Here is an 18,775-nt window from a genome sequence, read left to right as displayed (position 1 = left end):
TAACTGACTATGAAAGTCCAGTTTCCACCCTTGCCGAACTAGGCTGGCATTATGGAGTTACATTGTGGCTGGACTAACGAGTCTATGCATAGTCCAGTCAAAATCAGGCACCGAAATCGAAATCCGGTTTGTAAACTGTCATGCAGATTTCGATCGATTGCAGAATTTGCAAAGCATGTGCACCGCCAACTTGTTGTCAGCAGATATTTTCCAAATCATTTCATGTTTTTATCAAGGTGCTCACTTGATTTGATGCATTTCGCGATGTAAGACCCGTTTTATAACAATATAGATCTTGATTATCGAGCAGATCGTCTTGACTGGGCGCCGCCATTTTGTTTGAAACAAATGCAAGTGATGGAATCGGATTGGTCCATAGGAGAGGCTCAGAGGGACATAACTCATAATAACCACTGGTAGCGCTACGATCGCGCCCAGGAGTTCCAGCCTAGTTCGGCAAGGGTGGAAACTGGACTTTTAAAGTCAGTTAACTCTCTTGCCTTGGGAAGATGTCCGTATATTGGCTTATGGTATAAGGCTTATCGTCATGAGGGTTCGGATAGAGGAGCATGTCACCTTTAGGGCTACAACCCCCACACCACCCTCCACACTCAATGTCGATGATGGCGCCATTCTCTTCACGTGCAATGCTCTCCACATGGGCTTTGAAGCTGTCTACTTGAACTGTCCACGTAAGCTGGAAAATTAACACCATTGAATTAAATGAGTGAATGAGTGAGTGAGTATGGTTTTACGCCGCTTTTAGCAATATTCCAGCAATATCACGGCGGGGAACATCAGAAATGGGCATCACACATTGTACCCATGTCGAGAATCGAACCCGGGTCTACGGCGTGACGAGCGAACGTTTTAACCACTAGGCTACCTGACCGCCCCTATTGAATTAAGGCTTTGAAGTCGTGTACTTGAACTGTCCATGTTAGCTGGAAAAATCACACCATTGAATTAAGACAACAATCAAACGCAACTATGTACATGAACCTTTCAGATGTATGATAACAGTGCAGGGAGGCAGTTGTTCCTGGCATCAAAGCACTATCCCTCATTCTATATACTGGGGTAGATCATGATCAGGTCTTCAGCAATCCATGCTTGCCGTAAAAGGCGACTATGTTTGTCGTAAGAGGCGAATAACTGGATCGGGTGGTCAGGCTCGCTGACTTGGCTGATGCATGTCATCGTATCGCAATTGCGTGGAGACCCGTGAAGATCCGGGGTAGAATAGGTCTTCAGCAACCCATGCATGCCGTAAAAGGCGACTATGCTTGTCGTAAGAGGCGACTAACGGGATCGGGTGGTCAGGCTCGCTGACTTGATTGATGCATGTCATCGTATCCAAATTGCGTGGATCGATGATCATGATGTCAATCGCTGTCTGGTCAAGGCTCAACTATTTACAGACCTCCGTCATATAGCTGGAATATTGCTGAGTGCGGCGTTAAACAACAAACAAACAAACAAGCAAATAAATCAAAGCGGTAATAAAAACAAAGACACAATCTAAACATAACACAAGGATATTTGTCTCGTATTAATTAAACTTAACAAACTGGTATCTAAATATTGACAGTTCTCGAATGGTTTGAGGAGACTCTTGGAAGGAACAGGTCCAAGCAACAGGTCCCTGGTCGTATGAGGCGACAAACTTGATTGGGTAATCGGGTCAGGTACTTGATTGCATGTCATCGTACCCTGGGTTTTGCATGTCTGCTCCACATTCGATATTTACAAGCCAATGTCGTGTCGATAATACCCACAGGGTAGTGACAAAAATTATCTAAAACTCCGTGGTTACACAACAAGTAACTAATGTACCCATTTCTTTCTGACAATGCACCAATTCCTTCTGACTTTTATATACTCGACAACAAAAGTTCCTGTAACAGTAATATTTTAGTGTATTTTTCAAACAAGTAAAGTTTGGTTTTCAATATTGTAGTACATGTATGGAATCAAGTCACAAAAACGCAACTGCTACAGAAAAGCATGCTTTCCATGCAAAAGTTGACTTTTATGCAAGCCCCATGTATTTCACTACCCAAGAATGGGTATAAAAACATGTGGGTTAACGGGATTCCATATGCATTGTTTAGTATCGTGCTGACAACAACCACTCAGAAAAACAACAAAATTACGCAATTATTCAACATCACGAAATGCCATGCCTATCCGAAAATGAGCGTCTGTGAGCCATTGGTATGCTTGAAGCAGGATCGAGTCAACGTGATGTTGCAAGACAATTTAACGTCCACAGAAACACCATTTGGTGTTTATGGCAACGTTGGCAACAGACGAATGCAGTCAGAGACCATCCTTGGAGTGGCAGGCCACGCGTAACCAATAATCGACAAGACAACTGAATTCGAACAACACACCTATGAAATCGATTCCGGCCAGCAACAGTGACTGCAAGAAGCATCCCTGGCCTTTGACGGATATCTTCACAAACCGTACGTCGTCGCCTCAGATGTGCATGGATTGTCGCCAGAAGACCCGCCAGACGTCCCATTTTGACAGGAAACCCCCGTCAAGCACGTCTACACTGGTGCAGACAGCGTCTACGGTGGACGGCCATGCAGTGGGGACAAGTTCTATTCACTGACGAGTCTCGTTTTTACCTCAGCCACAGCGATGGACGGATTCGAGTGTAGCGATGGACGGATTCGAGTGTAGCGACGTCGAGGTGAACGTTACGTCAATCATTGTGTCATGGAAGAAGATCGGTTCGGGGGCGGCAGCGTTATGGCATGGGGTGGGATTACGGCAAAACAGAGGACCCGTTTGATAGTGGTAGAGGGAAGGCTCAATGGACAGCGCTACCGCGACGAGATCATCGGCCCAGTTCTTCTACCGTTTTTGCGTCGTCATGGCCAAAGCATTGCCTTTCAACATGACAAAGCCTGTTCTCATATTGCTCGACTTGTTCAGGATTCTCTTTAACAAAACAACGTGAATGTCATCCCCTGGCCGGCTCCCTACCCTGATCGCTCACCAATCGAGCACATGTGGGATGAGATGGATCGGCGCCTTCGACGTCAACCACGTGTTCCACAGACACTCCAGGAACTTCGAAACATGCTCCAGCAGATATGGACAGATATCCCACAGGACTTTGTGCGACGCCTGGTCCATTCCATGAGACGAAGATGTGTTGCTTGCATCGCAACCAGAGGTGAACACACACGCTATTGATTTGTAAATTGACATTTTGGCATGTTCTTGTTTTTTTTATATTAAATCACGCATTTTCTGAAGTCCGTATGGCAAATTGAACCATTTGAACACTTACAGGAGTCTTTTATCTGTTGCAAACCGAAGTTGTTTCAGATTTGGTAAAAAACATAACTTTGCATTAAATCTTATTCAATGTCACAGGAACTTTTGTTGTTCAGTATATGTTTGAATAAAGATAAAACTTCAAGCAGTAAACTTCAGTGTATGCATGACCAGATCGTTTCACACGTGTATCTAAATACATTTTACCAGGGCTACGGTCAAACGTTTCCAAATCGGACAATTTGTACCTATCTCTAAATATCTACAACGGGTACCCGGATGGGGTCGGGTAATAGGGTGGTGGGTACCCGGGTTTGTAAATTTGGACTCGTCCCAGCCCTAGACTCCTACTCCCTAGTAGTGATTCTCCGTTAGAATGAGACGACCAACTTGATTGGGTGATCACTCGTCTTCTGCTCCAGTTTCGATATTTACAGGCCGTCGCTATATAGTTGGAATATTGCTGAACACGGCGTTTAAAAAATACAAAAAACGTCAATGTGGCTTTGCAAATGGGTGTATCCCCAACGCCTGTTCTGATACAAAACCAACACTTACATCGGTATTGACTTTCATCTTTGTTCCCAGTGTGTTGATGTGAAATGTTCCTATTTTCTTACAGGTAACTACATACGAGTAGCAATCTTCTGCCTGACCATAGTCTAGGGGGGTTGTCTTGCTCCCGCTTACGAACGTGGCGTCATTTCTTACAACTGCCATGGTCTAAACGAACAAAAATATGAAATATGGCATTATCCCTCAGACTTACACGAAACATGGTTGTATTATGCTGGTTAATGATACAACGGTGTACAACTGGAAAATATAACTCGACGCCATTTTGCCGATCACGCCAAATCAAGCTCCTTACAGCGTAATGGCGTCCGTAATGTATATATACTTAAAAGGAACACCAGAATCTCTTTGTTGAATGATACTGCTAACGTTATGTTTGTTCGGCCTGTGACCTTTCATACAATAAACATTTCATTTGTATTTGAATGTCTCTTTGTGTACCAGGGTCGAAGAGATGCATAGCAATCTCTGGCTTATCCTAAAAGGCGACTAAATGGATGTGTTGTCAGGCTCGGTGTTTCTGTTGATTGCATGCCATCGCATTCATACGGTGTGGGACGTTGCTCTAGATAGGTTATAGGTAAGCAACCGTCATATAGTTGGGGTATTGGTGAGTGTTCAGTAAAACAACCAACCAACGAACAGACAAACACTTCATCAGACAGACGCCACTCGTTCGAATACGTCACTCGTTCAAATATCACTCTTTACCAGACCCGTGAAGATCCGGGGTAGAATATAAGTCTTCAGCAACCCATTCTTGCCGTAAAAGGCGACTATGCTTGTCGTAAGAGGCGACTAACCGGATCGGGTGGTCAGGCTCTCTGACTTGGTTGATGCAGGTCATCGTATCCCAATTGCCTGAATCGATGCTCTTGTTGTCAATCACTGGCTTGTCTGGTTTACACTCGATTATTTACAGACCGCCGTCATATAGCTGTAATACTAAGTGCGGCGCTACACAAACAAACAAACACACAAACAAACACACAAACATTCTTTACCAAACATGTACCTCGATGGCATTACTCCTCAATAATATAAACTGATATTATAATTACATAACCTTTGGGCCATTTAACAACTTACTGATGGCTGTACTCTGATCTTTAGGTACTCTGTAACGCCACCCATGCCAACACCACCCGCTGTTAAATATGACTCTTCGACTTCATCACAATCACCGTTGGATCTTTCCGGGTAGTGTCCGAAGTTCCTGTTTGGCAGAGTCACGTACTCCATCTGGTGGGTGTCATTCATGAGGCAGTAGACCTTCACTGACACCCCCTTGAACTGTGGAGCTGTGGGGTGGATGTAGTACTCCCCACTCTTGGCTGTGGGGTTGTTTCTTTTGATCTCAAAACATGTCTCAGGATCTGCAATGTTGGAAATATTTATCAAGTAAATGCGTATTTCTAATTATATCCATCCACCATCTATCCATCCATCATCTATCTATCTATCCATCCATCATCTATCTCTCCATTCATCATCTAGCTATCCATCCATCCATCATCTAGATCCCTCCATCCCTCCATCATCTATCTATTCATCCATCCATCTACCAATCCATCCATCATCTAGATATCCATCCATCATCTAGATATCCATCCATCCATCATCTAGCTATCCATCCATCCATCCATCATCCATCATCTAGCTATTCATCCATCCATCCATCGTCTAGCTATCCATCTATCTAGCCATCCATCCATCATCTAGCTATAAATCCATCTATCCATCCATCCATCCATCATCTAGCTATCCATCCATCCATCATCTTGATATCCATCTATCCATCATCTAGCTAGCCATCCATCCATCATCTAGCTATCCATCAATCCGTCCATCATCTATCTATCCATCCATCCATCTACCCATCCATCCATCATCTATCTCTCCATCCATCATCTAGCTATCCATCCATCCATCATCTAGCTATGCATCATCCATCTACCCATCCATCCATCATCTAGCTATACATCCATCCATCATCTAGCTATTCATCCATCATCATCTAGTTATCCATCTATCCATCATCTAGCTATCCATCATCTAGCCTTCCATCCATCCATCATCTAGCTATCCATCCATCCATCATCTAGCTATCCTTCCATCCATCATCTAGATATCTATCCATCATCTAGCTATCCACCCATCCACCATCTAGCTATCTACCATCCATCATCTAGCTATCCATCCATCCATCATCTAGCTATCCATCATCTATCTATTTATCCATCCATCATCTATCTATTTATCCATCATCTAGCTATCCATCCATCCATCCATCCCACATCTAGCTATAGATCCATCAATCATCTAACTATCCATCCATCCATCATCTAGCTATCCATCCACCATCTATCCATCCATCCATCATCTAGATATCCATCCATCCATCATCTTGCTATCCATCCATCCATCATCTATCTCAATCCATCCATCATCTATCCATCCATCCATCATCTAGCTATCAGGGCATCATCCACATTCCTGTTCATCTCCACTGTAACCTTCAGGCTGTTGCTGTCCGTCTTACTCTACAAATAACTTTCACACTTTGTTCCCTATATATTTCTCCATCCTCAAATTTGCAGCAGTCTGACCTTCAGGATTTATTTGACCAACTCCCTAAGCCCTGTATCATCATGGGTGATCTTAATGGGCATAACCCTCTATGGGGAAGTTCCAATACAAACAATAAAGGGAAAATCCTTGAAGATTTTATTGCTAACAATAATCTATGCATCTTCAACGACGGCTCGAACACATATTTACATCCTGCAACAGGTACGTACACTGCATTAGATCTGTCACTCACAGATTCTAACTTATATAATGAATTTGTATGGTCAGTCCATGATGACCTTTGTGGAAGTGATCATTTTCCGACAGTACTTACAGCAATCAACCCCACTGATGATCCACCTATAACAAGATGGAATTTTTCTAAGGCAAATTGGCCGTTATTTCAGAACATATGTACTGACAAATTGCAACACGAACTTTTTATGGATGTTCCTGACCCGATTCAGTTGTTTTCCGATCAACTGAAAGGTATAGCTGATGAAACTATTCCTAAGTCCTCTGTGAACCCACATATTCGTAAACCATGGTTTATTTATGAATGCAAACAAGCTAGGAAGCGTGGGAAGACGGCTGAGAAATACTTTCGACGCCATCCTACTGTTCATAATTTGAATAATGTAAAAATTAATTATGCCAAGGCTCGACGAACTTTTAAACTCAATAAACGACAGACCTGGAAGGATTATGTTTCCAAAATAAATTCTCGCACGCCTATGTCAAAGGTGTGGAACATGATCCAAAAAATCAAAGGCAAAGGTTCCAAATCAAGTATTCATCATCTCAAAGATGACAATAATTTAGGAAAAAAGTCAATTTTATTTCTGACAATGGCGAAGATTATAACGAAGTATTTTCACTACATGAGCTACACACTGCTTTAGCACAGGCTCATGATACTGCAACTGGTGCTGATGATATCCATTATCATCTTCTAAAACACTTACCTGACTCTTGTCTCACAACACTATTGAATATTTTCTATGATATTTTGACAACAGGACATTTTCCTCCTTCGTGGAGAAATGCCATCGTTGTACCCGTACCAAAGCCTGGCAGGGATCATACGGATCCATCCAGTTACCGACCTATTTCCTTAACTTGCTGTGTTTGTAAAACCATGGAGCGCATGGTGAATAATCGCTTAGTTTGGTTTTTAGAAACCAACAATCTCATTAGTAATATCCAATGCGGTTTCCGTAAAAACCGAAGTACCATTGATCATTTAATTCGTTTAGAATCATTTATTAAAAATGCTTTTATAAACAAACAACATGCTGTATCAATCTTTTTCGATCTTGAAAAAGCATGATACCACTTGGAAGCATGGTATTTTAAAAGATTTACATGACTTTGGTTTAAAGGGGCACTGATCTAACGCAATTCCCCAGACTGGTTGTTGCCTTTGTTATTGTTTTTTCCCCCGTGAGTACCCGGATGATACGCAACGCAACTGAGCGGGACCAGAGACTGGGCTACCGTCTGCAATGACAGCTAAATACACTTGGAGGCCGGAGGCAATATTGGTTTTACGATTTTTTGCATAAACACTGATTGGTTAACTGTGATCTATAAAGATTTCGACAAAGGGCGCATGTAAATTAATTTCTTCAGCCTAAACAAACAGACAAAAAGAAAGGCGGAGCTCATCGGATTTGGAAATACCCCAGATGGTTATAGTTTAATACCAAAAAAAAGTATCTATGCAGTGAAAGCATTTTCGGATTTCGGATTGTGTCGATAATACGACTACTACTCCCTTGTTGTCATCCACGTTTTCTGGTATAACCCTACACTTGTGTATTTGTCGTCATTCACATGATGCTCAGTTAATGAATTTATTACAGGTACAATTAGTGGTAGCACCACTTAGATTACCTGACAAAGGTTCCCATTTGGCTTTTATTGTGTCTGGGGTAATTATTCAATCTAAATCCAGGTTTGAAGTGAGGTGAAATGTGTGTTATGTAATATGCACGTGACAGACTAGCAAGAGGTGAATGATCAATTGATTTACTTTTTTTTGTAAATCAACGGATCGTTCCAAGTCATCAAAGGATTAACAGAAAATACGTTGATTGATTAATCACTGTTATCTTGCACAGTGGATATGTCAAAAGTGAGTGTTTACATGTCTAGGTTTACTAAAACAAAGGGAATACACTCATATCATGGCGTGAAGTGCCGATGTAAAAACAACATACTTTGTTCAAAGGGTTAACTGATAATACGTTGATTGATTGATCATTGTTATCTATCAGTCAATGGATTTTTTAGGAACCGTGGACGTTATGAAAATAGTTGTCACGTGGGCTTTCTCAGCCGACCTTTGAGACTTGACACCTATGTGAACGCCAAGTGATCAGTTGAGAAACGAACACGGGTTATAATATCCCGAAACGATATATATCTTTTAAAATATTTGATTGTTACAGAGACACGTGACATCGAATTAGTTTCTTTGTACAGCTGCAGACGAGTGGGATATTGTTCCTTTGTGTGGATATTCACGGATACATTCCTCGAACAAGGAAGCCCCTAAAATTTATACACATAAATGTGGTAGGTTGCAATCATGGTATTTGCATTTTGTTTTCCTTCATTTGAACCAATTCGTTCTTGTTTCTCAACGTCATGGTTGGGAAATTCTTCAATGCACGATAGACGTTGTTTTCACAGGTCTTTTCCTTTGTAAGCGTGTATATATTACCGTCAATTTGTAAAATGTGATTCTCTCAGGCAATTTATAAAATGTATAAATATTTCAGTCATTTTGACTAAAAAATCTGTCCAGATTGATAAAGATGATCAAAAGGGCCTACAAACATCACAACAGATTATTATGTAGGATTAGAAGCCAAACAACATAGAAATGTACTTTTCAACGTATCATTTTCAGTCTCTTGGTGGTGACATTAAACATCAAAATGTTTGGAATTCGTTAACATAATAATACAGATGGAAATGTCTTTTAGTCACTTTTAATAAATTTGAAAATGTTACACATTTTGACAGTAAAAAAATATACACACTATAAAAAAGCAATGCTCAGGTGAAATATTTACTTTGTGTTGCAAGTCAAAATAGTGTAAACGAAAATCGTAAAATTACCAAGCAAGTGACTTATCAAAACTTCGTCACCATTACCAATGTTACCCACAAATATACCTACATTTCCTTATTATCTCGAAAACTGTATTTCATTTTGTTGATCAATGTGACCATACGCCCTTATTACTACCCATAAAAGTGACTGATGCGCTTACGAATTGCGCAGCAGAGGTCGCGAACTAGTCTAGATTTCTGCTATACATCCGGGTACTCACTGGGAAAAAACAATAACAAAGGCAACAACCAGTCCCGGGGAATTGCGTTAGATCAGTGCCCCTTTAAGAGGCCGCTTGCCTCAATTTGTATCACAGTTTTTAACAGACAGACAATTTCAAGTTCGTGTTGGATCAACCCTGTCTGATCATTATAATCAGGATCAGGGGGTTCCACAAGGGAGTATTTTTTCTGTTACCTTGTTTAGCATAAAAATAAATAGTTTATCTAAAGTATTAAATGACTCAATCGATGGGTCATTGTTTGTGGATGATTTTAATATTTCATGTCGTGGTAAAAATATGCGTACAATTGAAAGACAGTTACAGTTGTGTCTTAATAAAATTCATAAATGGTGTCTTGAGAATGGATTTAAGTTCTCACCGACAAAGACAAATTGTATACATTTCTGTCGGAAATATAAAACTCATAAAGACCCAGAGCTCTCTTAAGATGGTACTCCAATTAAGGTTGTAAAAGAGGCCAAATTTCTGGGATTGATTTTCGACCACCATTTGACGTTTTTGCCTCATATTAAATATTTAAAGACTAAATGCCTGAAGGCCCTCGATTTGTTGAAAGTCGTCTCGAATTCTAAGTGGGGAGGGGATCAGACAACCCTCCTTCACTTATATAGATCATTAATCCGCTCTAAATTAGACTATGGCTCCATTGTGTATGCTGGAGCTTGCAAGAGTAATTTAAACAAGTTAGATTCAATCCACCATCAGGGACGTAGACTGTGCCTTGGTGCTTTTAGAACTTCTCCTGTTGACAGTCTCTATGTCGAGGCTGATGAACCCTCTTTGAAACTACGCCGTATTAAATTATCTCTTCAATATATCACAAAATTACACTCTAACCCTTCTAATCCTGCATGTGCCTCCGTTTTTCATCCTCAATATGAAGAACTGTTTCTGAGGAAACCAAAGCTGGTTCCCCCACTTGGAATTCGGATTAAATCAAATGTTATTGCTGCCCTTATAGATTTAGATCTCAGTTGGTGAGGCCAGAAGTAGACATTTCCCTCACACGTTTTATAAAATCTGAGACCAATCCACTCGTATATCAACAAGCATATTTACAGTTAAGAAATAAATACGACACTCACCATTCAATCTTTACTGATGGATCCAAGGATGGTGGCCAAGTAGCATCTGCCACCGTCATTGGATCAAAACATTTATCGTCCAGAATACCAGATAATAGCTCTATATTCCCTGCTGAGGCCAATGCTATCCTTACAGCCTTTGGATACATTCAAAAACAATCTGTATATAAACGATTTATAATCTTTTCTGATTCTATATCTTGTCTTCAGGCACTAAAAAAAGTCTCTTGTAGTCATCCAATCATTTTAAACATTTTAGAACTTGATAATGATCTTTCAACTGGCCAATACGGCATCGTCTTTTGTTGGTTGCCCAGTCATGTGGGCATAAAAGGCAAAACAATGGCTGATGCTGCTGCTAAAGTAGCCCTCAACAAATCTGTGACACCACTTCTTCTCCCATACAGTGATTATAAACCTGTGATCAGATGTTACATCAGAGATCTTATGCAAATGAAGTGGGACACCCAAGTAGGTATAAATAAATTACATGCAATAAAAGCAAATATCGGTTACACCTACTTGGGGTGTCAGTCCAGATTTGAAGAGGTCATTTTACGACGATGTCGTATTGGCCATTCAAGATATACACACGAATATCTATTAAAAGGTGAGGATCCTCCGTTTTGTATCCCTTGTGATGAGAGAATTACAGTCAAGCATGTCCTGCTTGACTGTATTGAGTTTTGCATTACAAGGGATAAGTATTTCAAAGTTTCGTCCATCAAGGATCTTTTTAGTATCAGTGCTCATATACTCATCGGTTTTTTAAAAGGAATAGAATTAATAGATAAATTCTGATTATAATATGTATAGTATATAGAAAGTGATTTTAATTTGGTAAATTGAATTCATAACTTAGATTGTTAGTGGCTGTATCTTCACAGGGGGTTGAAGTATCGTAAAACAATTGTCCCCCTGGGAAGGTACGTAAGTCCGGTATCATTCAAAGTATCTTTTCATTTTGCTGTGATTTTAATCGTAGCATTTTTGTTGATTTTAACTGTTTGGCTAATCTTTCTGATCATCGCCAGTAGCCCGAGGGATGGTGTAAATCCAGCTGGGGACCATGTAGGTAGCAGAAGTACCGTAAGTCCCCATGGTCCCTAGTATGGTGGCCTAGCTTTGGTTGCTGGCGATCTACAGCCCGTTTTTTTACTGTGTAGTCTGATATAATTTGATCATTTTATTGCTCTAAAATTAGTTTTTAAAATTATAATCTGTGATATATTGCTAATTGTTGTACTGTCCTTCGGCGACAGTTTTTTTATATATAATATAAATGTATATCTTGTTCAAGTCACGATATGGCTGAAATACTGCCGATGTGACTATAAATATTAACTCACTCACTCACTCACTCACTCATCTAGCTATCTATCCATCCATCATCTAGCTATCCATCCATCCATCATCTAGCTATCCATCCATCATCCAGCTGTCTATCCATCCATAATCTATCTATCTATCCATCCATCATCTAGCTATCCATCCATAATCTATCTATCCATCCATCCATCCATCCATCATCTAGCTATCCATCCATCCATAATCTATCCATCCATCCATCCATCCACCATCAAGCTATCCATCCATCCATCATCTAGCTATCCATCCATCCATCATCTAGCTATCCATCCATTCATCATCTAGCTATCCATCATCCATCATCTACCTATCCATCCATCCATCCCACATCTAGCTATCCATCCATCCATATCTAGGTCTCAATACCTTCTGCAATTATTGAATGTGTTCATCTAATGTTTAAAGTATGAATTTATCCACCAGAATTGGAAACAGGTTGTCCGTAGAAATTAGCCTTCTGCGAGTCATAGTTTAACTACAATGCTGGATGGATGTTTGTTGTTTTACGCCACACTCACAATATTCCAGCTATAAGATGGCGGTCTGTAAATAATCGAGTCTGGACAAGACAATCCAGCGATTGACATCACCAGCATCGATGCACGCAATTTGGGATACGATGACATGCATCAACCAAGTCAGCAAGCCTGACCACCCGATCCCGTTAGTCGCCTCTTACGACAAGCATAGTCGCCTTTTACGGCAAGCATGGGTTGCTGAAGACCTATTCTAACCCGGGTCGAATATTGCTGAAGGAAGCGTAAAACCGTAATCATTCACTTTGAAAATTTTGAAAAGTAATTCATATTTAAATTAAAGATGGTTCAGAGTCCATTTCAAGAAATCACTGAACAGGCCAGTTTAACTACGGACTAGCCAAGGTCCATAAAAGTAAATAAATAGTGCCATGGCAGAACAGAATTCGGAGTGCTCTCCTGACTTGACATTCTGGCCGATTATCGGAGGGCCGAACAGCCCGACGCAGCGCCTTTGTAATCTCGCCGATCATTAAATGGCGAGGATTTTATTCAGGGAGTCATCATTATTTAAATACAGCTTCATCATTTTAGTAACATCTTCAAAGAGGCTGTAGTGCTTTGAGAATACTGCAATACTCGGGGTTGAGACCCTCATGGGTTATTCACCCTGCAGTGTTTTATTACACAAATCCCACTCGTAGTTTATTTCTTAAATATATGTTTTTGGAGCTGTTTGTTTCTAAACGCAATATTCCAGCTATATGACGGCGGTCTGTAAATAATCGAGTCTGGACCGGACAATCCAGTGATTGACATCATGAATATACAGTATGAGCAGAAATTTTTGAGAATTTAAAGATTGTATTTTTTATTTTTTTTCACTCATTACTCACATATTAAATGTGAATATTAGTACAACATAACTCCAGCTTCAAAGACAGGTGAACACTTAGTTCACGCAATTGGGAAACGATGACTCCCGAGCCTTACCACCCGATCCCGTTAGTCGCCTCTCACGACAAGCATAGTGGCCTTTTACGGCAAGCATGGGTACATGTATTCATATAAACCTCTATACTCTACCTTTAAAATACCAATTGTACAAGTCAAACAGTCCACTCTGGGACATTATGCCATCAGATACGTCTTCTGTGTGTCCAGTGATGCAAGCTCTTCTTGTGCTGGAGTACTGCAAGTCAATACACGATGAGCTTCGTGAGCACAGGCGACCACATTCTGTTAACGCCGAAACCGTATGCAGTTGAAGACGTTGTGGGTTTTCCAAACGGGGTCGAACATCACCTGCTGTCTTCTTGAAAGTATGTTCTCTCAAACACAGTGTTATGGAGCTCAAAACTAAAATAATCCACATTTGCATCATGATTTTGTCAAAGACAATAATAGTGCATATGGCCATGCTGGGGACTGTCGGTGACAGTAGTACTTGATCCACCTGTCGTCTCAGCGCATGTGAAACGCTTGGAACAAACCAATAGCTTTAGAACCGCAGGACATTGATTTAGAAGTCGATTAGATCGATCTTGCAACATCCAATTACAGTAGCTCCAAATAAAGTGTTAAATTTTAGATATGGTTTGTGGTGAGGTGGTGTAGGTGAAATGGGGTTTAACGTCTCGTCCAAGATTATTGCACTTATATAGCGACGTGCATGTACGTGTGTTTGTTTTTGTGGCTGCTTGTACTAGTCCGGACTGATGCCGATTTAGAGTGCTAGCTCACCGAGATATCATGCCGCAGTTTAACATGAATATCCCACTCAGACACAGTATACTGACTCCGAGACGACCAGTCCTTGTTTTAGCCCCTTAATGCCGAGCGCCAGACAGGGTAACAACAAGTACCACCTTTTAACGTCTTTTGGTATGATGCGGCCGGGGATCGAACATCGGACATTTCGGGCGGACGCTTTACCACTAGACCACGGAGGCGGTCTGTATACCGTGTCGCGCCTTAGTCGTCTAAGGCGCGATTCGCTGTGCAGAGTTGCGTCCCTTGGGCCCTCCAGAAACCTATGATTGTGTGTTCGAATTCCGGTTCGCCCCAATTATGTTTCTAGGTTTGTCAGCACCATACCCGTGCTCATGGGTTTCACCGAAGTGGTAAACGTCTGAGACCTGCATCACTTCGGGCTTTCCTCCCACATTAGCTGACACGCCGTGATATAACTGGAATACTGTTAAAAGCGGCGTTAACCCCAACTCACTCACTCACTTTACTTGACATAATTGAACTACATAATGATCTTGCTACTGGTCAATACGACATCGTCTTCTGTTGGTTGTCCACCCTTGCTGGAATCGTTGGCAACTCAGTGGCTGTTGCTGCTGCAACAGAAGCTCTCAACAAATCTGTGACACCACTTCTAATCCCATGCACTGATTATAAACGCTTGGTTAGATATTACATCCGTGATTTAGCGCAAAAATAACCGGGACACCCATGCATGTCGTAAAAGGCGACTAACGGGATCGGGTGTTCAAACTCGCTGACTTGGTTGATGCATGTCATCGATCCCAATTGCGTAGATCGATGCGCATGATATCAATCACTGGATTGCCTGGCCCAGACTCGATTATTTACAGACCGCCGTCATAGAGCTGGAATTTTGCTGGGTGCGGCGTTAAACAACCGTGGTATGTTTGTAACCACACCCAAGGTTACATGCATCAAGATAACATGTGATGCCACGATACCGAGTTACAGGCACAGATATATCCAGTTGTGTTTGTAATAGACGATGTCTCGAACGTTAAGCTTCAACAGACTTATATTGTTATTGGAGAAGTGAAGACATGATTAAATTGACACAGTGATTACATTCATTGATTGGTAGAAGTGTTAGTCAGTGCGCAGTTATACATATTTAAATGAACCGATATTTGAAAGAAGGTACGGTTGTACAATCAATAAGTATACTTGAGCTTAATTGTATGAGGCGTCGCCCGTTTACGTTCCGTGTCATCCACGTCAACGTCTTTGCCCAGTATGAGCCGTCGTCCGCACAGTTTTATCACAGAGTGGTCAACGCCCCTTTTTATAAATATTTTTGCATCTTCTGCCACTTTGTATCTTATGAATGATGTTGAGTACGGTTAAACCCCCCTTTTTGAAAATTCTGGACCCATGGAGATCCGGGGTACAATAGGTCTTCAGCAACCAATGCTTGTAGTAAAAGGCGACTATACTTGTCGTAAAAGGCGACTAACTGGATCGGGTGGTCAGGCTCGCTGACTTGGTTGATGCATGTCATCGATCCCAATTGCGAGGATGGATGGATGCTCATGATGTCAATAACTGGATTGTCTAGTCCAGACTAGATTTTTTTCAGACCGCCGTCAAATTACTGTAATCTTGCTGAGTGCGGCGTTAAACAAACAAATAAACATATAAACAATAAACATTGTGGGTCAAATGCAGTCAGAATGAAAGATTGAGGAAAAAACAAGAAACACGTAAATGATGAAGACTGAGTAATCGTGAAAGAACTTTTGGAATACAAGTTTTTTTATGAAATCATTTTGCATTTAACGTCACCAATACAGCAATTCAAGTGGTTGCAATAGTTTTGAAGAACGGCGGTATTTGATTAATGACGACTGTTAACAGACCAGGTGTGGTGGAATCGTGAGTGAGTGAGTGAGTGAGTGAGTATGGTTTTACGCCGCTTTTAGCAATATTCCAGCAATATCACAGCGGGGGACACCAGAAATGGGCTTCACACATTGTACCCATGTCGGGAATCGAACCCGGGTCTTCGGCGTGACGAGAGAATGCTTTAACCACTAGGCTACCCGACCGCCCCTGGTGGAATCGTGAAGTAATATTCCATCCGAGTTACGCCAGCTTTGGAAACTACAGTAAACTACGTTTATAACGAACACGCTTATAACGAACTGGCGGATATAACGAACTGTCCTTTTGGTCCCGGACATTTGCTGTCTATATGCTGTATATATGCTTATAACGAACTACGGTTATAACGAACTAAATGTTGTGGTCCCTTTCAGTTCGTTATAACTGTAGTTAGTGTACATGCGATCCTTAAGTTTATATATAATTGAAATCAAAACTCCAACACATTTCAACATATCATTCCAGGGGGTACGGGTGGCCCAGTCGTCTAAGGCGCCGCGATTCGCTGTGCAGAGTTGCGTCCCTTGGGCACTCAAGAAATCAATGATTGTGGGTTCGAATCCCGGTTCGCCCCGATTATGTTTCTAGGTTTGTCAGCACCATACCCGTGCTCGTGGGTTTCACCGAAGTGGTAAACGTCTGAGACCTGCATCACTTCAGGCTTTCCTCCCACATTAAGCTGACACGCCGGAATATGACTGGAATATTGTTAAAAGCAGCGCTAAAACCCAACTCACTCACTCACTATTAATCATTCCAGTCTATTTTTCAGCATGACAAAAACTTCTTTATCATCACACATTGTGGGGAATTGAACCAGGACTTCCTTCTATAACCACTAGGCTACCCCACTGCCCCTTAATGGCAAACATTCCTGGAGTTACGCCCCCTTGCCCGCTTGGTGGCGCTGCGGTAGTTACGGTTCAACATTCATCGTTGTATCCGCGGGAATATAAAAACTTCAGTCGACATTGACCCACTTGCTTTTCTGTAAACAACCGGCAGTACTCGAAGGCCTATATCTATCATGAATTACGGAAGCTGGAACTTGCCCGAACTGAAGACTGAGCTCAAAGCACGAGGTGCTCGAGTGTCAGGACCAAAAATCGATCTGATAGAACGGTAAGTTTCTAATATTGCTGTTTCCCGGCATTTCTTACTGAGCAGTTATTTTATAAGATTGTAACAGTAATTATTCTCCATTTTGCCACATTACACAGTGCAATATTGGTATCATGGTCATTGGTAGAACATATGTTTAGTTTAGACAACAGAGATCGCTAAACAAATAACGTAAGCATCGACGCGATAATGCCAAAAAAAGAAACGGAGTATATAATTAGCTGATTTTTACATAGGTACAAATGACGAGTAATAAATAAAATACTGAACTCACTCCCGTGTAATACCAGTCGTTAAAGTATGTGAGTTAAGTAAGTATGTACGATAATTGTGTGGAACGGACGCCTGAATTCTAAAGGTGGACCGTTGTATGGTATTAAATTCATACGTTTCAACTTTTGACGTGTTTGAAGTATTATTCTTTTAAACTCAATAGGATTATGCCGTGGATCGTGTAGGTGTCAGCCTATACACACTCAACAGTATAATTCTAAAAATGTTATATATAGCAAGTATTAAATAAACTACTAAACTCGCTCCCGTGTAAAATTGGTTTTAGACGTGAGCTCGTTTAGTACTTTATTTATAACTTGTCACTTATAACGTTTTTAGAATTTACAGAGATGGGTATCACAACATATAAATGGCTTCCCAATGTGCATAGTGTTGGTTTTCACATATACTGGATTTCATTACCACTTGAATACACCCTGAAGATCCGGGGTAAAATAGGTCTTCAGAAACCCATGCTTGCCGCAGACTATGCTTGTAAGAGGCGACTAACGGGATCGGATGGTCAGGCTCGCTGACTTGGTTGATACATGTCATCGATCCCAATTACGTGGATCGATGCTCATGATATTAATCACTGGATTGTCTGGTCCAGACTCGATTATTTACAGAGCGCCGTCATATAGCTAGAATATTACTGAGTGTGGCGTTAAACAACAAACAAACAAAGAATACACCGCTTTTGCAGCAAAACGCAACACAATGAAACTATCATAAAAATAAAAGGCACATGAATCTCACAAAACAGCGTTAAACAACAAACAAACAGTATAGCCGAAAGGTGTGTCTTTGTTTTCTTTGTAGATCTATATAGATGCATCCCCCTACATATGTATATCCCAATTGCGTTGATCGATGCTCATGATGTCAATCACTGGATTGTCTGGTCCAGACTCGATTACTTACAGAGCGCCATCATGTAACTAGAATATTGCTGACTGCTGCGTTAAACACCAAACAAACA

At 41.1% G+C, this 18,775-nt stretch overlaps 1 protein-coding gene across 1 annotated transcript; it reads right to left on the bottom strand.

Annotated features, from left to right (window-relative positions):
- Window positions 1–487: 487 nt before the first annotated feature.
- Window positions 488–18,727, bottom strand: LOC139460384 (A disintegrin and metalloproteinase with thrombospondin motifs 9-like). Its single transcript, XM_071241877.1, has 5 exons — window positions 18,718–18,727; window positions 13,828–14,100; window positions 4,963–5,249; window positions 3,856–4,020; window positions 488–697 (listed from the first exon to the last, which is right to left on the bottom strand). Exons 1-5 carry the CDS (start codon window positions 18,725–18,727, stop codon window positions 488–490), a joined length of 945 nt encoding a protein of 314 aa, XP_071097978.1.
- Between the last annotated feature and the right edge of the window lie 48 nt (window positions 18,728–18,775).

This window comes from Haliotis cracherodii, unplaced genomic scaffold (genome assembly GCF_022045235.1).
Source record: "Haliotis cracherodii isolate W230 unplaced genomic scaffold, xgHalCrac1.p SCAF_14, whole genome shotgun sequence".
Classification (NCBI taxonomy): domain Eukaryota; kingdom Metazoa; phylum Mollusca; class Gastropoda; order Lepetellida; family Haliotidae; genus Haliotis; species Haliotis cracherodii.
This window is presented reverse-complemented; position numbering and strand designations above follow the sequence as displayed.